Source organism: Larus michahellis, chromosome 2, assembly GCF_964199755.1.
Source record: "Larus michahellis chromosome 2, bLarMic1.1, whole genome shotgun sequence".
Taxonomy (NCBI): domain Eukaryota; kingdom Metazoa; phylum Chordata; class Aves; order Charadriiformes; family Laridae; genus Larus; species Larus michahellis.
The window spans coordinates 52,848,087-52,875,244 of record NC_133897.1 but is presented as its reverse complement, the minus strand read 5'-3'; the positions used below and the strand labels follow the sequence as shown (position 1 = coordinate 52,875,244).

The window sequence follows — 27,158 nt, the reverse complement described above, 5'->3', positions numbered from 1 at the left end:
AGAAAGCTTTTATTTCTTTTTTTTTTTTTTTTTCATTACGTACCCTTTTCCCTTAATAACTGAAGACTGTATTGGAGGAAGAAGGAAAAAAGGAATGGGGAAAAAAGGCTTTTTTTTTTTTTAAAAATATTAAACTATGGTTTTACTCCCCACTTAAAATTTTAAAAATAGTTTTGAACCAAAAAAAGACCAATTACCCATTGTGCCTTTGATGTTTGTTTAAACAAACTCCAGCATTTAAAAATGTAAATAAATCTAAGGGAAACCTTTGTCAGAACTGATCAGCAGCGCTCAGTGAAGTTGTTCTGGACACTAACAGTATGTCACCACAAGAATTACCATCACTGTTCCTGGTGACAGAAATGTTAAATAAATAAATGACTAAATCTGTTTTAACACAGGCTAATGACTTCATAAACATGGATAAAACTTCCCTATTTCATAACACATCACATTCCATCCTCATTTAACAGCAACTCACAATCTTGAAATATTTCCTTTTAGACTTCTGATCTCTGGCACTAAAGTTAACTTAAAATAGTACACTATAAAAGTCATGAAACACTAACATGGCAAGATATTTCCATTTTCAAAAGGAATGCACTTTTTATTAAAAAATCCGGGGGGGGAAACAGCTTACCAAAAAATAGCCTGGTTTTACAAGCTGTGTTGGCAAAGAGTTCAGTACAATAAATACTACAGCCAGCCACAGTCAATACAGTTCATGTGAGGTTACAAGGAGCTACAAAAGCACAGAAGAATGCTTAATCCCTAACTACTACCGGTGCAAGATGGAGGCAGCTCTTCCTACAGATATGTAGATACACAAGACCCACCAACTTACCTGCCTCTTGTCATCCGGTGCTTTAAGGAAAAGTGCATTTATTACCGCAATGGTATATGTCTGGATTTCTTGGTCTGTCCTGTTGGGAATAAAATTATAAACACAAGAGAAGAATGTGAATACACACTAGCTGTAAAAATTGATCTTCCAGTTGCATTACTGCAGGCAGAAGCAGAGGGACTGTTTGCACTTAATGTTAACCACATAAAAGTCAGGTAATCGGTCAAAGTTGGTCATGACCAGGTTGTCTCTATTATCAAGAGACAAGATGTTCCAGAGGGAGACTCAGCATTCAAGAAAAGTGGAATGCATCACACCCTTGAAGTGCCATTGACCTTCCACTGATCATAGCAGGAGCCCAGACAATCAGCTTCTGCCAGATGCCCAACAACTACAGGCAGGAAGAGTAACCTTCCTTAAAGGGTTCTGGAGATGATGGTATTAACAGCTTTTCAGGTGAGTGGAAAATGCCCCAGCTGAGAGGCACACACAACTTGCATTACCCTATGCTACAAAAGGCAGTTTCCATCCATTTAACCACCACAGTTCACTGTTTAAGAAAATGCTTTTCAAATATACCTTCAGCAGAAGTTGACCAATTTTTTTCTTACACACTTCCCAGAGGCTGGCAAGCAAAACAACCCCATCGGTATGCTAATGGCATTAAGCATTTTATTATTACAGGGTGCTTTTCTCTTCATTCCCCACTTCCAATCACACAGGCAGCTTAGTGAAGGAAAAAAAAAAAAAAAAACCCCAAAAAAAACCAACCACAGAAACCAATGATCAAGCAACTCCAGAAAGTCGGTTACTAGTCATCCAACCACTTAGAGTGGATGCAGGAGTCATAGAGGAGGTTGTCTTTATACCATTCTTTCCAAATGATGTGGTCATTGCGGGGGGGAGCGTGTGTGTGAATAATCTACCATATCAGGTGGCAGTTGAAGACACTCACCCCTGCAGATGTGGGATTAGCTGCCCAATTGTGATCTCCTGTGCCACCTTCTGGTACAGGTCATGGCTATTGAGCACCATCGATTCCAGGATTGCTAGTGACCGTTGCAAGATAGAGATGTCCGAGGCAAATTTGTTCACATAGCTTGCTATCTACAAATTCAAAAACATAGAAAATTTACATCTTGTCACAAAAACAGAGAAAGGGAAGAAAGAAAAACGTGGACGTGGCTTAGAAAGGCATTAGAATAAAAGTAGTCCTGTCCACATGCCAGGTATCAGTAAATGCCTGAAAGCAATCATCCAAGCACTGCAGATACCTTCAAAGGACACAGTGGCACAGATTCTTCAGCTATCACAAACCACCATAAAGTTATGTCAGTATTCATATCACCGAAATATATGCTTCAACATTACATTATGAACATGATAAATCAACATTAAAGAATTAGCACGGTTATATTTTTTGAGAGGAAAACCTTGGAGAGGACAAAGAGAATATTTCTCATTCTCTCCAGTAGAAAGCTGTGCAGCCAGTATTATCTATTTGGAAATATTTAGGCTCAAGACAACTGTTGCAAAAGAGGAATTTACATCTATCTCTCTGGCAAAACACACTCTAGCAAAATATGCATATTTTTTTCCCCTTGCTGTTACCAGCAACACTGAAAGCTCTCTCCAGGTTACAAATTATAACTTTGTTGATGATTGTTTATCAGCACAACTGATTCCATAACTCTGTCCAGAGCCCAGTCTTGCTAAGGGTTCATGCATTAATATCCTTCACGTTTACTGTAAGCTACCACAAATAAACGGCACGTTAATCAAAACCAGGCCTGACCTCTGCTTTTTTGCAGTGTGGCAATGACATGCTGCACGCTCACATCTGCAGAGCCAACACAGCTGTGCAGTAAGATGTGGCAATGTGCATTCTTCCATGTGCTACCCAGCTCTCGGACCCAGCTTCCCTGGAAGAAGCTTGCCTTCTGCTGATGCAGGAAGCGAGAACTGCCTGGGTTTTCCTTGACTGCACCGATACCATCACCAGTCAAGCTGAAAGGTACCCAAGGAAGCAGAGTCAGACAGAAGAAATGTCGTGTGACCACAGTTATTCGCTCTTTACAGCCAAGTAACAGACTACAGTGGCCCTGTCTCAAGTTTGATGCATTCTTTCCAGAAAACTTCAAGTCCACGCGCTTCTTCAGTACTCATGCTACAAGCCACTAATGTGATTATACTGTTTCTGATTCTGGATGCTTGCTTAGACCTTGGCATCGTTTTCCTTCTGGAGGATGAAAGGCGTACCCTCCCTGTGCTTGGAAAAGCTGCCTAGCTGCCTGTAAAATGCACAGTTAAATATTGACACGTGGACAACGACATTGTTCTGCACTTGTGACATTTTGAGTAGTACTGACAGAGCAAAACACCCTTTCTGCAACTTTGGTTGGAGAGAATAAGGGAAGAGGGACAGATTTTTCTTCTTCTAATTTAGCGCGGCACTGCTGTCTGCTCTGCTGCTTGGTTTGCGTTATCACAATAGGAACATGCTATGCTGAACATAACTCAATTCAGGAAATACAAATTGACTTTACAGAGAATAAAGAACCAACCTATGCACGCATAGAGAATAGAAGGAGAGATGCAACTCAATTTAGCCTTTTCCTACTCTGGACTTTCAATACCTGCTGCCTGCGAGTCCTGAGCCCAAGTAATATTTACATTGGTAAATGATGCGCATTGTGCTGTTTAGAGTAACAAGCTGTATCTCAGAAGCACTGTACTACCCTACCCTACCTCTGTTAATGATAATCCAGTTGTTTTCTGATGCACCGCAGCCAGAGGTACCAGATGTCCAGAAGGGCCACAACACCGACGGTGCGCGCAGAGCAGCTCTGCCGTGCTCACACAATAAACCTGGAGCGCTCCGGATGCCTCACAGTCATCAGGCATCCATGGATCAGCTGCACAGCAGGAAGACAGCATGTCCAGGCTGTGCCCGCCCCCTTGTCAGACTACTGTCACCATGCTCTTTAGGAGCCCTGGCATGTATGAATTATTCTTGGTGCAGCAGCTCCTTCCCATGATATTTCACATGGCAGTGTAAATGCTTCACGGGGACACATTCATACCAGGGGCCTACAGAAACCTTACAGTATAGATAACTGCAACCTCAGTCCAAGACAGGCTGCCTTAAATATATTTATTGTTCTGATTCTGGACCATAACATCTTCTAATCATAAACACAAACCCAAGGTATGAAGCTGGCTTGCGTGTTTAAAAAGCTATGGCGTATTACACTGAACATACATGCGAAACATCTGCTAGGTCAAGCTATGTATATTCATAACCACCTTGCTGAAGCACGAAGGCTGGCCAGAAATAATAGGCTTGTCTACCCTGCTAAATAAGGCATGCCAGTTCCAAAGGGAACAAAATTAGATTAAAAAGAAATTCTATTACCATACTTGAAAGTTCTGGATGTGGAAAAAAAAGACCCTTCTTGAAAAGAGACAAGAATCAATAGGAGTTAAAATTTGTGTTATTTGCTGTTCTCCGCTTGAGCACCATGTGCAGGGAGGGCTTCCAACATCCAAAGATAATCCTGCACTCACTTATCAAAAATTCTGACAATAAAAATAATGCAAGCTCAGAGAAATAAAACCTCTCCTCCAGAAATAAGCGACCTCATTGCTTTGCACTTTCACATGAAAACCTGGCACGTGGATGTGTCTCATTAAGGATAAAACTTTGTTCAGCAAAATACCTATAACCTTAGTATCTGCATAGTCCTATGGGGAAATATACAGCCACATACCAAAAAAAGTGGCTGGGTGCTTAACTTCCAATATATTTTAAGGGAAATCAGGAATCACAATACCTTTACACATCCAGCCCCAGTGCTCTGCTGAGACAGGAGCTAAACACGTATAGTGAAGGTAGATAAAAAACCCATAGCAAACTAAACAACATCATCTGAGTTCTCTTGCTATTTCAGCATCATAAGGGACAGGAGAGAATTCAAAAGTGAAAAACCAAAAATTAAAAACAAAGAACCCAAACCCAAACAAAAAAAAACCCCAAACACCCAAACAAAATAAATCCTGCCACCAACAAAAACCACACAGGGAAAGAACTGCGAAGGAAACACATCTGATTTTCTGAGCAGCAGTATGTTCATTACTTATTAGCCTGGACCATTTTGATGTCAGAAACGTACAGAAAAATGTGACAAAGTTCTGTTCTCTGTTAAATCCTAATGCATAGTAAAAGTTTCAAGCGCGTATCTCGTTTTCAAGTAAGAAACTAGAGCTGCGCTTGGCTACAGAAAAAACAACTGATAGTTGTGAGACACAGAGGTACTTTCTCTGCTGCCACCCCCTTCTTCCTGCACAGTACATGTTAGAAGGCAGAGTAAACAATTCATCAAGGTTAAGACTCTGCATCACACAGTTATGAAACAACAATTCTATAAATAATTCTAAGAGATATTTTTAACTCTATCTCAACCAATACTACAACATTTATTTCTCCTCTCATAGGAACTAAAAATGGGAGTACCAAATTTGCATAGTGTATTTTGATATCCAGCTACCATGACATTTTCCAAGAACTGGGCATTCAAATCCTTTAGTAACTATTGAAGCTGGAAATAACCTTTATTGCCGTAAGTAAGAAAAAGGTTTTGAGAGAATCTTGCATATAATGATGAATTTTTTTCAAATAATGTTATCTTCCCTTAAGATAAGGAAGAAGCTCTCCTTGAAAGTGTCGATTCTTATTTGCAGCAGTTGGAATAGCAGTCTTTATGTATGCAAATGATGGGAAGGAGACCGCATCCAACACCAAGCAGTGAGTCATTAGAAGCAGTCAGAGGTTCCCCTTGAGGTCTCCTCCAGCTTCTACATTTGAAGTTAGAAAACTATTCAAGAAAAAAGTTCAGCTTAAATCCTCCCCATTCCAGTTCGGCTCCCATTTAACACGAAAGACAGCTTCAAAGGGCAGAAGCACTTGATTGCAAAGTTCCCCCTCAACTATAGCAGGAACTTATCAGCTTCCTTATCCACCCTGTCAACCACTTGAGCAAGCACATCAGCAACCTCAAAGCAAGTGGCCTGTCAAAAGCCATGGTCGGAAGCAAGTGAGAGCAAAGCTGCTACCAGAGAGACATGGTCCAAAGGTGCTTCTTTAGGTTTGCCCCTTTCCCACAGAGCCCCACTGAGGGCTCTGCTGTTCTGTCTCCCAAATACATGGCAGGTCAGGACACATCTTTGCCTCGTTCCTCTATTTTTGTCATTCTTTGTCCTTCTGTTTCTCTTCTAACTGTCTTATTCTTCTCCTGCGTCCCTTTCTTGTCCACCTGTTTCATTTTTGTTTTTTTACTGGCCAGTTTTGGTTTTCTCAGTTGCTTTCTGAAACTGCTTTTGTTTATGTCTTTTGTTTTGTTTTTTAAATTGGGTCACTGTCCAAGGAAACCTGTGGAAGTGCCAGACAGAAGAGATGAGCCGTTAACAAGGGTGCAAACGACACTTTCTTCTGTAGTTACTATACAACCCACAGGGGAAAAAGATGTTGATAGGATTAGACAAAGACCATCCTTTTGAGTCACTAACAAAGTAGATTGATTTAAACTCATTTTAGCAAGTTTCTTCATAGACTTCTTAGCAGGCTCCACTAGCAAATAAGCGATTCTGGGCTTGACCTCATGAAGTTAGTTAAAAATCAGTTGTACTTTTTTCTCTGCCATGAAAAGATAACAATAACCATCCATCATCATAATCTATCTAGTCTACAAGGCTGGCAAAAAAGAGCGCCCAAAACCCAGACCAATTATACTAATTTTTCTTACAAATAGCATCCATCATTTTTGATGACCAAAACTGAGCTTTAATGTCTAATGGTTTTTTCATCATTGACTCCTCTTTCACTTTTGGCAACAAAAGTAAATTTGTACTTTCCTTTGGTGGTAGCAATTTTCTAGACAAATTTAAATTAGAAGTCTTTACTCTGACATACTGTTAAAGTGAAGAGATCTTTGCCACAGGTTATATTCGTGCCACTACTGCTTCTGGTATCATTTTAGTGAAGTAACTCTGCTATCTTTTGAACCTGTACAAACACACTTTATCTTAAGTTCTGAGTTCAATCTGGTTTGAAAATTCTTTGTAAAAAATTGTGGTTTGTTTTGCTGGGGTTTTTTTCCCAGTAAATGAAAAGAGTTAAATCAGTAACAAAAAATATTTTCAGAAGTCTGTTGAGTCTCTGTACTTAAAGAGTACTCCCATGTTTCCGCTGCTCTTGTGCATCTCCTATATGTAAGAAAAGAAAAAAAACATTGCAAATTGTGGAAAGATCTGTTTCAAAACCACAGACCTCAGCTGCAAGATTCAGGAGGACCAGAGTTCAAGTTGATAATCTCAGTAGATATCAGCTTAATTTCAATTTGTAAACTAACTCATTTCTCTTCCTCCCATATACCCAGAGGAAACATTTCAGTGATGTTTTTGTTTCAAGATATATGCTATTACTCATTTTAATTTACATTAAATCAAAATACTAATTTTTGCTTTAACTGCGTGGTATCTGCACAAGGAGGTCACACTGTAATTGAGAAAGCAATTTCTTGTGTAATAAGCCTAATACAGCGTTGATCCCATTTCACTCCCATAGATTTCCACAGAAGTTGGACCAGATCCTGCAACTACAAATATTTAGTTTGAAATACCACTTCAATCTCATTTTCATGTACCTTTTTGACCAACGACCTACATAATGCACCTGGGAAGGAAAAAAAAAAAACCAAACAAAACCAAAACCCAAACACAACTCACCTCAAAAATTTAAACCAATATAGAACAGGTAGCATTGATTACAAATTTACCTTTTTAATGAATGCCACAGAGAATGTATCCCACGATACAATCCCATGATCCATCAGCTCAACAAATGCAGTCAGTGTAAAGGACAACATATCTCCAAAGCTGCAAGAGACAGGAGTCATGACAACATTTACCAGTGATGCGGCAGGGCAATGACCAGGGGAATAAAGCAGCAGGAAGTTTTCAGAAAGGCAGGAAAACGAAGCCAATTATGGACTAAGAGGTAGCAGAAGAGCAAGAGAGGCCGTGCAACAGACAGTCTCCAAAAATAATTTAGCATGGACATCAAGACCAGTCACCTAGAAGAAAGCAGCTTTGTAAGAGAAGAACTAATCCCCAGGAGAACGCTACATGAAATGCTCAAGGAAATCAGATAGTCCTAATTAAACTTCTCTTATAAATTCAGAGTTTTAGGTCTAATAGAAGAAAAGAAGTGAGCTTTTTCATGGGAACTTACAGAAATGCTCCCGACTGAATGTCATACAGAAGTGCCACGTTTTGGTACCTCTGTATCAAGCAGATTGGCAGAAGGTCAGCGGTTTGTTCATTCTCTTACAAGGAAGCATATGTATTTTAAAAATGCACCAGAAGAGATTTTCTATTGAGCAGCACTTTCCCCCTAGTTAATGCCTCGATTTCTTTCTTTGAACCTGAAGATGCATCTCCTTTTGTTTATCTATGGGCAACCATGACAAGCGAATTGGAATAGTTCCCATAGTTTATCCAAGTATGCAGCTCAAATTGTTTAGGGTTTGCAGGCCACTACACTGCATTTTACACCCGTAAATTTGAGATTTGAGATTCAATGCGTCTTCGTATGAACTTAACTACATTCAAAACAGGTTTAAACTCGATGTAAAGAATATGCTCCAACCTGACCAGCTGCACAGGAATTTTCCATGTGAAAAACCTGCTTTTATAGATTAGCTTCATTTCTGTATATAGTGAGGGCACCGACCAGTCAGCGGCCGTAATGATTTCAGTGAAGCCGTTCAATGAGGTAACGGCTCAATACAAGCAGCAAGAGCCCAGAGGCCGAAAGGAAGCAGCGTATTACCTTTAAGGGCATGCCACACCGCCTGCAAGGTACTCTGCTACTAAGCCATTAACAAGCATAAGCACACAATCAATCTGAACAGCATGAACAGCCCCATTGATTTTAATGCAACAGCTTACCTGATAAAAAGATAAAATCAGAAAAATTCTGTCAGATAACGTTGGAACTACGGTGCTCAGTGTGTTAAAAAGCTGACTCTAATACTATAGCCATACTTAAGGAATGTAATTGGTAATCCTTATCCTGTGATTTGCTCTCCTACTGTCCTGCACCAACCCAACACAAATAAGTGAACATCCACTTAGATGGAAGACATTTACAGCAGTACAGAGGAATGAGGCAGAAAACCAGTTTCAATGTGCCAACTCAAATAGCCAGTTTACTGGATTTGATACAATCTGCCATTTAGGGATTTCTGATTGCGAGACGCAGCCTTTAGTGGCTCCTTAATTTAAGAAAGGGGCTCTTGTTCATCAAAACTCCACAAATGCCCTCCACTAAATTTGCCATTCTTGACATTTTGAGAGTAAAACCAAAAAAAACCAAAACACACCTTTTCTCTTCCACAGTGGCTTTGATTACTTATGACAAAATGAAAAACCTACAAACAAGAAACATACAGTGTCTTTAAAAAATCCCCTGTAATACTGCAAGGAATATTGTGTTCAGCAAATACATGATCTGGAAGTTCTTGGTTTTGTTTGGGAGGGGTGGCTTGGTTTTGTTGGATTGTTTTTTAATATTGCAAATCTTTTAAGAATTAAATGAGATTTAAAATGTCATCATTAGCATTCAAAATAACCAAGGATTTCATAACAAGATGACAATAAGACTCTGCAGGAAATTTAATCAGCTCTGGTCCTGTCATTTTCCCTGAGTCCATTCCTTTTGCATAAAATGGTTATTTATGAATCCACAAATAAAACAGCACCCCTAGGAATGGCTTTCTTCTAAAAGCTTGTAGCAAATTCTCATGTATCTTCATGACAGAACACTTCCACAAATACATGCAATTCTGGTATTTTAAGAGCTAGACTAAACTAGATCTAAATAAAAAGAAAAAAAAATTACAAAAAGATAGGCCATATAGGTTGAAAAGTAAAAATGTAAGTATAAAAATATCTCTCCCAGCATTAAACTAAACAGATAATTTATCTCCCCTAGTTTTTCCTCATACATTGTTTAAAAATTTAGTCAATTAACTTGTATTTAATACATAAATACTCTTCTATAAAATAATTGCACATGAAAGCTAATCCCCATTAAAAATGGGTATAGTTTACAGGGATTACTTAAAATGTATTAAACCTGCATATGGATATTCACCTTCAAAAAAGCAGTCGCTGGAATGTAAAGGAATTAAACTAACCTGAATTCAACAAACTCATTTATCCTTCTCACCAAAACTACTGATTAATCCAGCCAATTAATCCACCCTCCTCCACAGCTTTGGAGGGGAAACTGGATTAATGGAGCTGAAAATACCGTTATTAATGTATAAACCTGGTTTTAGTAGATGTGAGAACAATACAACTGTGTATGATGCAGAAGGTGAAAGTACTTTTCAACTTAAAAATCAGACAGCCCACCAGGTGTCACTCCTGGGACACTGCTTAAAATAAATAACGAGAGTAAAGAGGTGCAACACTGGGACTAATCAAGCAGAACAAAATACTCCAACTATATTAATGCAGCACCACGCACACATAGCATGTATTTTTTTAAATGTATAGCTATACATATGCACCTGCACACGCATGTACACATTAAGTGCCGCTGCAAAAGTCAAAAGCCAGGCTTAAAGGATAAGCGTTGGGAATAGCACAGTCAGAGATGAAAGCAATCTCCAGGCTAACTAGAGCAAGATAAGGATTAAAGTATATGGAAGGGGAAGGGAGTGGTGTTGATTCATTGTTATGTGTTTAAACAGAAGCAAATAGGTAGAAATAGACTTCCAAGCAATTCATTTTAAAGACACACAACCAGAGACACACTCATACTATTAAAAGCAGCAGACAGAATAAATGCTAGAAATTTCAAGGGAATCAAAGCTTGTTCATAAAAGTGGTAATCTTAGAAAATACATGGTAGGAGCTGTTTAACTTGAAATCTCAATGAATAAGTGGTTTTGTCATACAAAAAGTCCAAAAAATGATAGGGCCTCTTTCTTCATAAAATCTTTTTAGACTAATCCACCGCAAAAGGTACAGCAGTTCTGTAAATATCAAACCCTTGCTGCTCTGGCAAAATGACTTAATGGTTTGATGGTAATTCCTCAGGAAGACGCTTTTTATTGCGTGTCATCGCAGCAAGAGGGGAAAAAAGATCAGAAAGATGCACTGTATAATTGCAATTTCATATCTCACTAACACTGACGTTTTAATGATCTATGCTCTCGGGCAAGCTACTTGTACAATCCCTCCTGAGTGCTGTTCAGGGCTCTGGCTCTCAGGTGGGGACACCTCGCGCTGGGACAGCTGATGAAGTTTCTGCCATACTCCGCTGTCTGGCTCCCCTCTTCCAACCACCGCTGTGAGGATGGGCGAGCCGGTCATGAAGCAGCTCCTTACCCACAGCATCCCCCAGCAAAAGCCTCTTAAGCAGTGGAAAGCTGTGGTCTGTAACACCATCGGCTGCCCCAGTGGGAGCCGTTCCGGCATGGACAGATGGCCATGCTCTGATACACTGCCTGCACACCTCAACCTCCCCGGCAAACCTGACCGAAGAGTAAGTAAACAGCTGCGTTCCACATTTCTAGGTTTTAGAGAAACATCAGGTCAAATTTTAGAGAAATATGAGGTCACGTTAATCCACGTCCCTAAGAATTTTCTGCATTCTTACCTTAAGATAACTGGGAAGAAAAAAAAACCTCCATGCATTTTGATATTAGCTTTTCTTTCCTAAAAATAAAGATGACAGGAATGTGCATATGACCCTGACCACCTGCCTTCCTAGTATCATTTCTACATGCTAAATCATCTTTTTATCATGCGTGCTAAGTAATCCTCAGATGTATATAGAGAACTGTGTCTGATATTTTGAAAGATGCCTAAAGCAATTTGGATTTCTTTTAAAAATAAATTAGTGGGACTTAAGAACCCAAACCCCTAGATGTTTCTGAAAAAGAACCCAAAACCTCAATCCATGTTTAACACACATACCAAAATTAATATTTTATTGCTATTGAGGAGGGAAAAACGTTCAACTATTCAATTGATTCTTTAAATCGAGATAATTAAGTCAAGCTCAGCTGTCACCAGGTTAAAAAAAAAAAGGCACTATAAGCTTTTATAAAGCTAAGTGGATTGTCTCATGTTTGGTATGATAAAAGTTGCACGGGAGAAACTGGAAATTGTTGCTTGTCTGTCACAACCAGGATACAGCCACCAGCCCATTAGGGCTAGAAGCCAAATATAGTAGTACAGCTTTACGCAAAGCATTTTTCGTGAGCGAAACAGGACCATAGCTGATCTCTAATTGTGCAGAGGAAAGGCTGCGAAGAAACAACTTTAACTGGGCAGGAGGCAACACAAGAGTTGCCTGCTACCAAACGCGGGCGTTAAGGAAGCAGTTAAGTCCCTTATCACTCAGCAACTGTCCTCACAGCCTAATACTGGGCAGCTGAAAGGCCTGACATCACTGAGGTCAACATCAAAGAGCAAGAACTGCTTTTTAAGTTAGAGTTGTCAAGGATAAACGGCCATGAATAAATTTAAACAGGGGAGCGAGCGGAATATATCTAATCACTAGAGGACAAGAGCCCTGGAAAAGCCATGAGGGCAAGAACCTAACCAGGTCTCAAATGAAGACTGATGGTGCAGCAGGATGCTTTGCCAGCCCAGTGTGAGCAAGTACCTTTTTTTTTTTTTTATTGCTATGGCTCCTCTTCATTGCTCCTACACTGCCTTGTTCCTTCAGTTCACCTTTCCAAGGGTGAAGCTAAGCCACCATCAAATCAAACTAGGAGCAATTCACACCTACTTGGTACTCACTCAGTACAGCTGAAAATGACTGAACAATTTGCAGGGTAGCTGTCCCTGTTTTTCTAGATGATTACAGAAAATGCACTTAACTGCTACACTGCAATTGACACAGATTTTTTTTTCTTTTTTTTTTATCATGCCAAGCACCACTAAAATATTTCTTTGTGGTACAGTTTCACTGCATTCAGTACAAGGGATCAGCCCTACTGATTTTAAACGACTTGAATTGCAGAAAAACTGAAATAGCTTTGTACCCCTGGTATCAGAGCTTCTTTAAGCTTGAAAATTAATTCTGATTACAAAAAACAAGGTGCGAATTTTAAACAGAACTGTAAGTATTCTTGAGTAAATCCAGGTGTAGACACTCTTATTATGGAGTATGACTAAATCCACTTTGAGGTACATTAAGCATTTGTTTGCACGGGAAACTAGCCCAGAGGAACTATTACACACTGGTTCTTCATGAAGATGTGATTAGAATTACCTTTACTCTTTATCCCCATCTTTTAAATTCCTGGTTTTGCTCACTTCACGGTCATTTCCTTAAATGGACCAGATTTTCTTAAAAGACCAGGAATAACTAACGACGCAGGAAAAAATATCAGTCAGCATGGTTTGACTACAATTCAGTACTGCAACGCAAAGGTCAATTCATAGAGCTGTTTCATGGGATTTTTTTTTTTTTTTTTTAAATCCAAGTATTAATCAACATGGCACAAATAAAATCCCAAAACAAAATGGGAACCCCTAAAACTGAAAAGACAAAGAAGAAACTCACGTTTTAGAAGAACTGCCTTCAGTAGAGAAAGCTATTAAACAAATCCGCTCTAATCAGGTTTTAATTAAGTCAGACTGGCATGTCCAAGCTACCAGAGATAAAATTAAATATTGGCAACTTTATGAAATACGTCATCCTGTTAATCAAAAGTAACTTTTTTTTTTTAATTAGCATTTGGTTTACGTTTTAGTCAAGAGGACAGCACATGGAAGCTGCAAAGTTTTAAAATTTACTTTAGCTCATCATACCAAGCTCTGAGGTGTGTGGGCATTTTTTTTTTATAGTTCTTGTTTTGTTGGATCTTTTCCCATTAATACATGGGTGAAAAATAGTCAGGCTGTCCGATAACTACGCTCATGAAGCACTAGTGTATATGCTTTACCTTCAAAATGTGCAAACAGGCCAACTTCCACAACAGTTGTTTTCACGTACTGACCAATGGCTCTGGTACAAGTCCCAAACTCAAGAATTTGTGTTATTTTAATTGTATCGTTTCATGTAGTACTGACAGAAATCAAAATATTAAACTGTATGTCCCAGTGTAAACTGAAGATGCTACTGGGAGGATTTAACTTCCAAAGTTAGAATAAGCTTTAGTCACATATACTTTCTTTACTACTGTATCCACTGATGTGCCGTATCTACACTGATGAATAAGAATCTTCTTAAAGTGGGCAATACCTTGTTCCCGTGAGTAAACAAAACTAAGCTGTGTAAAAAAAATTAATTCATATCATCAGTATGATCAGGTCCTAAAACCAGGGTGCAGTGCAACTATAAGTCAGTATTTTAGTACTGTCTTGAGGACAATCATGTAATTTAATGTAGAGAAGCCTACAGGATAATAGAATTTGGAAGCAGAGAGATGCTGAAGGAGTATAACCATTCTTCCACAAAGAATTATTTTTACAGCAGTGAGGAAAAATCCACCATCTAAATGCACAGGAGGAACCTTGTCTCGGCAGGGGTGATGCTGTCAAGAATTCTGAAAGCCTCATGCCATTTTAATCATTTTCCTCAGAATCTACACTCTTCTATTATGAAATAAGTTACTTTGTATTAGGTCCAGAAAGCAAAAGTAGAGGAAGGATTTAAGTTTCCTGCCAAATTTATTCTTACTCTCTAACTTATTTATTAGGCAACGATTTAATAATAAATGTTTCAGAACTTGGTTTACAGCAGATGTGTTAAAGTATGATTTAGCATGGATTCAGATGGGAAGCTGCATTTCCTGCATGATAAATCACATCAAGCTCTCAGAGTGAAAGATGCATGGTTAACTGATTAATTATTCTTTTGCTTCCTTGGGTTTTAGCTATACTTGACACGTCAAACTCGCAAGCCAATCAAGATATCTCTTGGGGCCCCAATTTATCAAAGCCTATAAAGCCTGTGCTTAACTTGAAGCACACAGAAGAGTCCCATGCAAAATCATCAGGGCAATAAGCGTGCTTCTGAACTTTCTGATATGTGATCCTTTACTATATTACAGTTTTCCTTTATGCAATTATCTGCAACAACTAGCATTAACCAGGAGCAGCAAATAACAGGAATTCAAACTCTGACTTTCACCTCACCAACATCAACGATTAAAATTGCCTGCTGTCAATCAGACAAATTTAAGAGGGGAATTGGGGAAGGCAGGGAAGGGATTTGTTTGCTTAAATTAAAAAACAAAATAAAAGCCTGATTTAGGAAATAGTAGAAGCCCCTGCAGAAGTCACAGAAATGAAGCACCCATTCCACAAGCAAAGCAAGAAAGGCTTCATCAGAAAATTTTAACAGGCATCGAAGAGCAGAAAACAGAGAATGCTGAAGACTGTCTGAATGAATATGCACAGCTGTATTTACAAATAAAGATTAGCGCAAAGGCCTGAACTCAGTCATGCAAAAGAAGAGGAAGTGTGCAAGGTGATGATCTAATCAGGTTCTTACCAGGGCTTCATTATCTTCTGCAATTTCTGATATCGTCTGCAAAATTAAAACTTGCACGTGAGGAGATACACTTTAAAACATCTGTACTCTATTTACCTATGCGCGTACACACACCCCCACACACCCATACTTGATTCATAAAATTCAACACAGACACAGTAAGAGGCAGTAAATTACCAACAATTCACTGTGAATAGAAACATTCAGTAACTGCTAAAGAACATTCAAAAATTAATTTCAAATATTTTTTTCAGGATACTTGTGTCAACTTCTGTTAGGAAAAAAGCAGAAGAAAAAAAGACAGCTGTTAGGGAAAATATATCAGATTTCTCTAAAACCTGTTTCTCTTGACCATTAAAGCATGTGTAGGCATCCTAAATTAATTAAGTATTTGTGTAAAAGAAGTCTTTGGTAAAAAATCATAAAGGTTTACACATTAAGCATTTTCTGTCTCATTGCTATGACATATAGTCCATTACCTGGAAAAACTCTTTTATTTACTTCAAGTCTCCATCACTAATACTGATGTCAGAGTTGTCAGTATGGTTGAAAGTTGCTGTGCAGCTAGGACCAACACAGACCAAAATCCTGACCTTCTGAAATCAGGGACAAGTTTTCTGTTGATTTCAAAGGGAGGCAAAGAATTTACCCTGAGCTTTTAACCACAAAGTTGCATTTACTCAACAACTCCAAACCATCTTCCACCAGCTCCATGATACATAAACACAGTGCAGCTGTTTTATTGACTCAGATTACAAGAGACCAACCTTCAGTGTGATGCTCTTGCTTTCATAGTAGCTTCCAAAACACTTGATTTCCTAGTTGCAGCAAGAGGTTTAACATACACCAAGAGTTTTTTTATTTAGGAATTTCCTATTTTTCCCCCAGGATATACACTGTTGTGTCTCATCAGTGAACCAGAAGCTATGGCATCATATTATTATATTCAGGAAACTGGAAGCCAAATATTAGGCCGGGAGGTGGGGGGGGGTGGTGAGGTGGGCCAAATAGTAAGTGCATTGAAAGCTGTAGCCCACTAATCACAATTTGCAAGTCATCCTCCTGCTAATAACTGTCTTCAGAACTGTTTTTGCTGCTAAGCAAGCTGAAGAAAGAGACTATCAATAGTAAAAATAGCATCCAAGAAAAATAGCTTATTTTTAAAACACCACTTAAACCAAAAAAATAAAAACCAAAACCATCTCCTACTTAACCCCTTCTTGTGCCTCCTAAATCTATTTCACAGTTTTATTTCAGAGGGTTGGCTGTAGTTTCCACGCTGGGCAGACTATTGTTCAAAAGGAGAACACAGAGGTCCCTCCGTCCTCCCCAGGTCTTCCTTCCCCTTTGCACTTGCTGCCACGCCGTTCAGCCCACAACAGCTCTAGGACTCCAAGCTCTCCACTGCAGATTCAACTCTCTCCCAGAACTTGGATAGATTTTTTTTTTTTTTTTTTCCTTTTGGTACAACAGTAACTTCTCCCACCTTGCATTTTCCGTTCTGTTATGCGTAAGCAACGTTGTGCTTTCTACAGAGACCACGAAAGTCTATGTATAAACTCTTTTAAAGAAGGACCGGTCTCAGGGAGGGCAGCTTTTGGGCTGGCTCGTGCAACCATGAGGGGAGAAAACACAGAGTACGTGACAGGAATAATGATTTGAAATCCCTCATCGCTACCTGTGAGCTGTAATTCATGCCTGAACATAGTGATGCACAGTTTACCATGTATCAAAGCACAGACTGAGCTACACCCTAGCTCAAATTAGAAAACTGACAAGATTTTCCTCTTGGATTTCATGGCTTTGGTTTTGTTGGGGTTTTTTTATGCTACAACAGCTGTCTGTGTAGCCAGTAGTAATGAGCAAACAAAAAGCATCCTGGTGATCAGACAGCCTTACAAAGGGGAGAAAACTACACTCAACTTGCTTTTAGGAGGAGAAAAGTTCAAAGCATTTCCCACAACAGGAGATTCCCAACTTCAGCAGAAGGTCAGAGCTGTGCTCCTGCAAACTGAGTGCTTCCTTGCTGCGGCAGACTATTAAACCCTAACAAGAACAACCACCACCACAAATGGGTTTTGTCATCTCCCAAATGCACATGGATCCAAGCAACCTTCTGCAGCACATGCCAGCAAAACTTCATAGCATCCTTCTGAGCCCAGTTTTCAAAACAGCTGCTTTTCATCCAGGTGGCTAAGCAGCAAGTAAACTTGAAACTGGTACTGTGTCTGTCTGACATCAAAGAGAAACAAGTGTGGTGTTTGCAAACTGCTAGCACTTCAAAGGGCAGACTCAGTTTTGCCAGAGATTTTTTCACAACAGACTATAATCAGGTGCATTTTCTCCATGACTGAGCCCAAGGAATAAAGAACAAACATCTGAGTCCTTGAGCAAAACATTTAGACAGCAACTCACTTAGCATTTACAGAACTCTTATCCATCTTGAGCTAACTGGCAATCAGTTAGCTTGAGGTCAGAAGATGTGCAATGTAAGAGAAAATATAAATTTAGAATAATACGGAGAAATAATTGAATCATATAGGATTTTTTTAGTGAAGCAATACAAAGACAGCAGATTTTGACTTGAAAGGAAAGATAATCATCACATTAGACCAAACAATTTCTACTAATCTCTGTTGCTTTGGAAAGTGTGGTAAGAGCAGCAATCAATCTAGGACATCAAATGTTGCAGCAACACGGTACAGGATGATTACAGATAGACTTTTACCACTGAACAGGTGGAGGCTGTTATCTAAAGGAGCACATGCTATTTTCTTCCCATCATCGAACCAAAAACCTAATACAGAAGGACCCGGAGAGAGCAGGAGTTCCTCTCCATATTCACCCACAGACCATGCTAAAGTTACCACTGAAGGAGCAGCCAAGCTAACTCTTCCAGCGAGTCAGCCTGGAAAGGAACAAGTACAGTCTGCCACCTCATCAGCTTTCCTCTTTCTATATATACATAGCTGTTATTTCTTCTAGAGGGCTAACTCTGTGGTAGCAACCAGACAGTTCCACAAAACGCTTCCCGGGTGACTTACCACAGGTATGGTCAAAAATGCCAAAAGCCTTACTGATCTAGACACTGTAATTAGCTCAATACTTCTATATAAGTATTCTTTTTCTTTTTTTTTTTTTTTTTCCCACCCTTTAGAAACTATCCCTCAATTGCACTTGCACAGATGGGAACAAAACCACAGACAAAACACAAACGTTATGAGGGTAAATTAAATAGCGTTTGTGAAAGGTTCAGATACATAGTGGTAAAAGACAAAAAACAGACAGCAATTTTTATACAGGGAGAAATCTCAAAACAAATGCCAACATAATGCAAAATAAACATGAACAACAAGTTACCAGTTTAGACATTTGTCTACCACAATACGTTCCCTGTTTGGCCTCAAAGGAACTTTGTGATACATTTCCAGCTGAATCCCAAGGCGCGGCAGCTCCCTTTGGACTTCCCCAAGCCATCCAGACTTAATATTTGCTCAAATACTGCAGGTTACACCATGAGCAGCTTCCAGGGGAGACCGGCTTAGCAAAGGACCCGACAGGATCAATTCCTATCTGTTGTTGTGCACAAACTGCTGTACACGGACCAAAGATGACCCAAATCTAAGCTCCAGCTGGGGTAACACACAGTGCACAGCAAGGGCTTGTCGGCACTGGGGAGAAGTACTAACGTCTTGTCCCACTGTGGAAGCCAGAGTGGACCCACCGGAGTTAGTGATGCCAAGAGCTAAAGTAATCATGCATCACGGCAACCAACATTTCTGAGCCTGCACTGTCTGAAGACATGCAGAGTAGGATAAAAATGAAAGCTTTTCATGCAATATGGCCCCAGAGAGGGCCATTATTAGCAAAGGTGGAATATGTTCAGAAAAACTTCCTCCTCTACAGAAAAACTGACAGGATGATGGATGAACGACCTGCTAACCACAGTAAATTGGTATTTGGCTACTGCTTTTCAGGCAAACACAAGGATAGCCCACATTCTGGATAATAAGGCAGTGTTTAGAAATATGACAAGACAAATAGACAGGAGTACGTATTTCTGGCTTCTGTCTATATTGGGTGTGGCTATCACATATAAATCAAATCTGGGAAACACTCTGGCCAGAGGTTGAAATAAATTATTTGGATGAAATCTGCAAAATGACTATTAAATTATGCAGCAGCACTCCCACTCCTGAGGACCACCACAACAGTCCAAGAGACAAAAACATCCTGTAAAGCTGCAGAAGTGGAGATTTTAAGCTCTTCTCTGCATTTTTGCTAGCTCCTCAAATACTACACTTCTGTCTGGAGCTAAAAATATAAATAAATGAGTTTTGTCCAGCTTGGTACTCTAAAGAACATTTAGAAATACAAATCCCCTGCTGGAATTACTCTTTTTATCACATTTTACAAAAGTGGTTGCCAAATACAACCCAGTAAAACTGTCCCCTCTCCTCTTCCCTGGTCCTGTCAACAAGGTGTTGATATCGCCACTTAGCAGGGGTCATTTAAATGCTAACATTCTTAAGCACAGGCAAAGTAAGAAGAACAACTCTGGAGAAAAGACGTTTAGGATGGGAGCAGTGCAAGGAGCAGCAACTCCCCCCTTCTTCTCTCCAAAGGTGTGATCTTTGACGGTTCAATCTTCAGACACGGGTTTTACCTAAAATGTACTGTGTGTGCTATGTATATGACATCGATCAGAAGAATATACAAGAAATTGCGCTCGTGTCTGTGTTGAGAGGAAGGATGGAGTCCAAGCCTGAAGACTGATGGGGAAGCGAACCCAAAAGGGAGAAAAATACACCAAGAAAAAAAAAATACACCCACAAAGAAAACCTACCCCACTTTCTTCTTTTATGGGAACTGCACTGAAAGACTGGGCTGCAGCCCTTTCTCAGTCTCCTGCCATTACCATCTCCACAGAGATGTAACCGGGTGACCCGATTTTATATATTCTTTTGGATTTTTGCCTCATAGACAATAGCCACCTTCTCCCGACATTACGGAAGCACTAAGAAATGAAGACTGTGTAAAGCTCCTGTTGGACAAGAATCGATTTTGGCAGCAATGTCAGATTAAGTAATCTATGCTTCCAGGTGAAGTTTCGCAGGAATGGCTGAGCCTGTCTAACAGCCCAGTGCTGTCAAAAATACAAATTATTTTCCTCCCTCCATCAACTGGCTTATTTTCTGCTGGATTAGCAAATTGAATTGGATCACTGAGGAGTCAGATGAGCACTGGAGCTGAGCAAGAGAATGAGCAGGTACTACATAGCCAGTAGCCGGGAAGGGTGGGAAAGGACTACTTTATTTAGTGGGAAAGACTTACTAGCTTAGCATTGTTCATTTCTTCTGGAAATTTACGTTCCATTTGCCCAGTGAGCTGTGCTTGCACAACCGTTTTCTGGGGCAACAGTGTGAGCTCAATCAGGGAACTGAACTGGGTTAAGGAATGTTTTATTAAAAGTGACAATAAAGGCCACTTTTAATACTTTACAACAGTTTTCCAGTCCAGCTTGCTACGAACAGTACTGGCATAACTCTTCAGAAGAAGCAGGACAGGAACAAGTGGCTGTGAGGAAGGGCTGCTTAAGTGTTTTGACAGCACTACTGAAATACTCATTAGACTGGGATGGAAAAAACCATTAGCAGGTATGTGAGCAACTGTCCCAAAACGTGTGTTAAAGTCAGAATAACTCCAAACCAATTTGTCTTCAGTTTTCCACTGGGCTGGTATACAGTATTATCTCTGCAAGACAAGCCAAGAGCTAGAATTTCACTGAACAATACAATTTGTCATTAAAGCATGCACAATTGCTGCCTCAGAGACTTCCAGCTGTACAGCAGCCAACTCTGCAACTGCATGTGTTCAATAGAAGACTCCTCTTAATCGAGTCAAAACCCATACAAATACATATTTATTTAGAAGCTTCTATGAACCTGATATAGCTGCTTTTATTATTTCCAATAGGAAGATGACAAAAGTTAACAACCATGCCAATTTAAAGGAAGTTTTTATCTCTAATCTGTGTACTAAGCAGTTACAGCTACCTTAAAATCATTACCAGGCTATTTGCAACCACGTCTGAGCAGCATCGACTAGCATGCTCCTGTGCCATGGGCTGTACGACAATATAAAGCCACTCAGCACAGCCACATCGATGAAGCAGAGCTCTCAAGAACAAGCTTCTCAACAGCACCAGAAACAATCCTGGTTACTGTCAAGACGGCTAGGCTTAGCATAGTCTCATTTTTTTGGCAAAACCTGTGTGTTATTTTAGCCAAATGACAAGTGACAGAGACTATAATAGTGCCAATAAAAAGAATACTGAAAATTCTGAATATGCCTTCCTCCTTTTCCTCCCAGTCATGAGATTATTATTATTACTGATAATGACAAAAATAAATTTAGCATCCTTTTATTAACTCTTTGGCCTTTCAATATTTATGGCTTGTAACTTACATTTTCATTTTCTTACTTTATAAGGGACTATGAGGGTTTTTTTTTCCTTTTAAGGAAGGCTGAGAGTCTGTCCAAGTCACATGACTCTTCTGATACATCAAGGAAAAAAGCACCACATCTTCACCAGTCTTCTGCTACATCAGAAAGACTATCTATACAGCCATGATTTTCTGAAATACTAATTCTGGGCTAGACTATGGAATACGGCTCTGAATGAGCGAAGTATGTTATCTCAGGTGAGGTTGCAAGGAGACATGATTGTTTCCTCAAGTTGGGTTCCTGAACATATTTGTCATCAGTCATCATAGTAACTATGACCTTCTAACTTTCTGCCTCATTTTAGGGCATTGCATTCTGGCCGAAGGGAGCAGAAGCAGTGCACCTGCACCCTCACACATCCCTTTTACATTGTACATCCAACCAGACAGACTGCATATTCGACTCCCCTTAACAAGGGAAGAACTGGCCTTCAGACGAAAAATTAGCATTAGAAGTGCTATGAAAATCTCTTTCTGAAAAGCCTCTGAAAAGGAAAATAACTGCGTTTGCACACCCACACCCCTCTTTGGTGATACAGATGCAGAGTGTGAGAAACGATAGGACATCATGGATAGTTATAAGATAGAATCAGGATTAACTTGTTCTTCATGACCTAACTTGTCTTACAGTCTCCGCTATAATTTATAGGTCACCCAAACCATAAAAATAAACATAGAACCAGCTTCTTTTTTAATTTTTTTTTTCAAATAGTAAGAGACTCATAGCATGCTCTGAAAGCAAGAATGAGCCTGAAGGAAAAACAAAGATGAGCCATCTCAATCAACAGGATTGAGATACATGTGGACAGTTTCTAAGACATGTTGCATCTCTGCTGATATAAATATATTCATATTGACAAGATGCACTCTCAGCTTCACTGGGGCCCTGTGCACCCTACAGTCTGCCTACCACCGACCCCTATGGCTTTGTCCCCACGCACATCATATCTACAGTTCATTTGCTCTAAGCAGCAGGCACTCAAGGAGATCTGGCACAAATTATGGTAACTACACACAGTATTAAAACCACTTTTGAAAATGTACCCCAGAAAAAAAAAACCCTCTCTCAATTTTTTATTTTTTAAGCTATATTGACAGCCAGAGACTGGAAAGGCTATCCTCTAATGCATTCTGATTTTCTTCAATATTCAGGAATATAACATATGGAAGATTAACTAGGAAACACTGCTAGTTCTTGTCAAACTTTTTATATTACTACTTCTTTTCATCACCAAGAAAATGAAGCAGAGGTAACTAGAAACCCAGGGATTTACATTCTTTTACTCTGGTCACTGTACTTTTATAGTCATCTGCTTCACTGAAATAATAAGTAAGTAGCGCAATAAATAAAGCCAACTATAAATAAAGCACAGGCCTCTTCCTTGGTGAAAGTTATATAAAAAGCTGGAGTCTTGCTTTCCAGAGGCTGCCCACTAAAACTTAATTACACACTCAAATTATAACTTAAGAGCTGCCCCCTAACATGAGTTCCACGTGCAAAGAAAACCTCAGAGCAACCTTACACTGAGCATGACGGTACTTTTAATGAGCACTGTCTGCCCCTCAGGGAAAATAGAGAATAAAGCTTGAATTAACAAAATTCATCAATTTCTAGCACAGCTGCACCGCACCGTGAACAGAGGCGCCACTCAGCCTGGGCTTACTGATGCAGGGCTGTCCTCAGCTGCATTAACCCACGGGCAGCCGGGAAAGCACACAGAGGGGCTCCTTGCAGAGCAGCAGCAGCCACCCCATGGGTACGTCCCATCCCCTCTGACCCCCTCACAGTCTTAGTGCCAGTCTCCGTGTTGCAATACAAGAGCAGAGACAGCCACTCTCATGCTATTTCACAACATGACTGCACTCAGGTTGTGGCTCAATGATGCACCTAGGACAACCTAATGGCCTGCTGCCACAAAAAAGGGGCCTTTTCTGCATCCACTCATGCCCACTTCCTCTCTTGCTTCTCCAAGTCCCAAACTGAACAGAAAACTAACTCTGCAAAACAGAAGTGGGTACCTTGCAACCAAGTTAACAAGCTGGATTGACTTGGTGAAGCATACAGAGACCGGAACCAGCTCCAGGAAGGAAGCGGAACTGGGTTGGAGAGCAGGGGTGAACACACAATGACCAGGAGAAGAGGGCAAGGAGCTGGACCATCTCCTAGCAGCCATGAGGGGTCTCTCAGCTGTATGGTTGAGTCACAGCCTCATTCAAGCAAGGCTGGCTCAACAACAGTAATCCAAAGATGGGTAAAATAACTCCACAGTGACGATAGATCTTAAAGGTATCTTTACAAAATATATTGCTTTCTAAAACTGGGCCATCAAAAAAGTTTCTGCCCTTCCCTGAAATTTCTGGCTGCTTATTCCTCCTCTAATCCAAACACCCCTCCCCCCCCCTTTATAATGCTAATACAATTGTTTGTGTAGGTCCATCTATAGATACTGAAATGATCAGAGTCAAAAATACCATTGGGGAAAAGAAAGTGGCAGGTACTGGGGCAGGGAAAAGGAGGGAAAAGGGCTTTTTGGTTTGAAGCATCTGGGTGAGCTGGTCAGCAGCACAGCCCACAAGGTCGCCGTGCCGAGGGTGCACAGCCCACAGTGGGAGCTAATGGCCTTTAGCTGGCTTTGCCTGTTCAGTGAGCATCTTGTGGGACCTCTTATTAACTGTATCGCAGAGGGTCCAAGCGAAAACAGGAACAGATAACACAAGAGGACAACTGACTGACTCCAGCTGCTTTTCCTTCACAGCCTCAAATGGCTGTCTGTCCTTGTCCTTGTCCTACTCCTTCCTCCATACATTATCCTCCTTCACCTCCCACGCACACCTTGTTTGCTCACAGGCCATTTTAGGGAGCTGTTTTATTGTAATAATAAAGTAAAAAAACAAACCTAAACAAAAAAACTGCTTCTTCTCCGGAAGTAGTTTGCCTGTTGGCTTAGTGTGCTGAAACAGCAATGAGTGACAGACCCTGAAGGGGAGGACAGGATCAATAGCTTGAAGTCGGACAAGAAAGGAAAGAAGCAGCACCATGGCAGGCTTAGGCTGATGAGTTTGTGCATATTAGGATTTGCTCCTTTCATTATATATCAAGTTCTGTTAAATACACGCTTGCCAGCCAGTGATGCACAGCGTAAAAGCAGAAGGGAATGTACAGCATAGCACAGATGTCCCTGCTTTACAGCTCCTGTCGCAAAGACAGACTTGGAAAAACCTGACCTGCAGAGTCCCTCAGAAGCTGCAGAACGTCTAGGCTGCTGAACACGAAAAAGACTGAAGCAAATACTGGGAGTTCATCAACACGTGAAGCTGCTGGACACTCTTACAGTCTGAGTCTTTGTTCAGCGCCCAAACTAGACAGCATTTCTCCCCACAGGCAGAAACACTGATAAATAGATTAGACAGGTAGATCAATCAGTGAATCTTTGGTGATACATTACACCAGCTAAAAAGAAAACTCTGAAATCCCCCCAAATGCAAGACACTTAAAAAAAAAAAACCGCAATAGGCTCTGCTCGTATGTCCAGTCTGCAAGCCTGCTGTGTGGTTTGAAAACTTATACCCTCAGTAAGGAATTACTCCTAGGGTGTAATTTGTTGAGCAGTTCTTTCAGCAGTGGTGCTGGCTTAAGTAGTTTCCCTCCCAAACAGTTATTTTTAAATCCAGACTAGCGTGCTACAGCTTGGCCCATCCCACAGCTCCAGAACAGTAGTACAGACACATTTGAAGGGTGAGGAAGGCACTTGCTTTAGTCTTGATGCAGCAAAAAGAAATGCTTGTAAAAAAATGTGAATGTTCCCTGTCTGTTTCAATAGAAAGTAAAGTGCTTCAGTTTAAATACCTTCTGCAGTGGAGTAAGTTGAACGATTTAACTTAAGTAAATTCATGACAAAATAAACTACAGCGGCAGTGGCTTTTAGTTTGCTTATGTTCTGATCTTCATAGGCGGGTGCAAGCCTGCCCATTCAGTATATTTTTTAATTAGTACAGTAACTGTGTGCAAATGTTTACATCAACTTAAGCCTGTCTTTGGTTTTAAATTTAATTTGGTTCCTAAACAACAAGCGTTATATGAATATAAGACAAGGTGACAAATTTCTTATCTAGAAGCATTTTTTTTTATTTTTTTTTTTTTTTTAAAGTGGCATAATATGTGCCACAGACTATGTCACAGCAAAAAAATGAAGGCCGTAACCCTAAAATACTGAAGATGAAACCATGAACTATTGGAAATCCAGTATATAGCCAGTTAGGCAATAGGGATTCAAAGTCCAATAAACCACTGAACAGGGATCAGTGAGAGTGTGCTTTTACATTTCCCAGTCCAGGGCCTACTGGATTCTAAAATGTACTTAAACTTTCTGTGGAAAATCCTCAGTATATCTTGTATGGTACCATCAGAGACAATTTGTGTTCCATTTCAAAGCCCACTTACTACTTTTGCTTTACCCCCTAACACTACTTACTTTCTTGAATCCAAGGGAACACGAGCACATTTGAGAGGGGATTTGGATTGATTTCAGCAATTGATTTCTGAAGTCTGGTCCACAAGACTGAACAACCCCAATAAATAAGAAAGCTACTTTCAGAGCATTTTCTTTCTCTCAGGAAAGTGTGTGGGTATCGTAGATTTCTTCGTGTGTAGTAAAGGTTGACACTGACTGCAAAACTCTTACTTGAAAGCAAAAGCTTACTTGAAATAGTAACTGTTAGACCATAATTTAATAACGCAGCAATCCAGTTGATACTTCTCTGTAGTACCCTCCACATTAAGCCAATACGCGCTTACTCAGGACCATGGTCCTGAATTTCACCATTGGTGAAAACTGGTGAGATGTTCTGGTAAAGAATGTTCATTCTTTATTCTCAGAGGTCAGCTTTCAAGTTCATGTCAAAAAAAAAACACTGCCCTTTGAAAAACCCCAGCCAGAATTAAAGAGTAAAAATGGAAACAAAGCAAGCACTGGGTTTTGCTCCACATGTTCTCAGTAACATGAAATTTAAAACATAGTTTGCAGATGACATCACTTAAATATCAGCCTTTAAAAATACTATAAATGATTTATCTAAATTCCAATGGGTAAAGAAGAAACTAGGACAACAGTCTCCCCAAAATTTTATGGCACCGAGGGTTACTTCCTACTTTGCTCATCCCCAGTCCCCACCAGCCCATTGCTAGGGGAAATTAAAAAATATCCTCATTGATAATGTATAACAC

General features: G+C 40.0%; 1 protein-coding gene across 5 annotated transcripts in view; it reads right to left on the bottom strand.

The window, feature by feature from the left end:
• Positions 1-27,158, bottom strand: part of ELMO1 (engulfment and cell motility 1) — a 311,733-nt gene that overhangs the window by 196,847 nt on the left and 87,728 nt on the right. For all 5 annotated transcript variants that reach the window (XM_074575423.1, XM_074575425.1, XM_074575424.1 and 2 more), the window contains 4 exons: positions 15,429-15,464; positions 7,678-7,777; positions 1,800-1,951; positions 845-923 (listed from right to left, as the gene is read on the bottom strand). In XM_074575423.1, the coding sequence (XP_074431524.1) occupies positions 845-923; positions 1,800-1,951; positions 7,678-7,777; positions 15,429-15,464 (367 nt within the window). The remainder of the gene's footprint in view (positions 1-844; positions 924-1,799; positions 1,952-7,677; positions 7,778-15,428; positions 15,465-27,158) is intronic.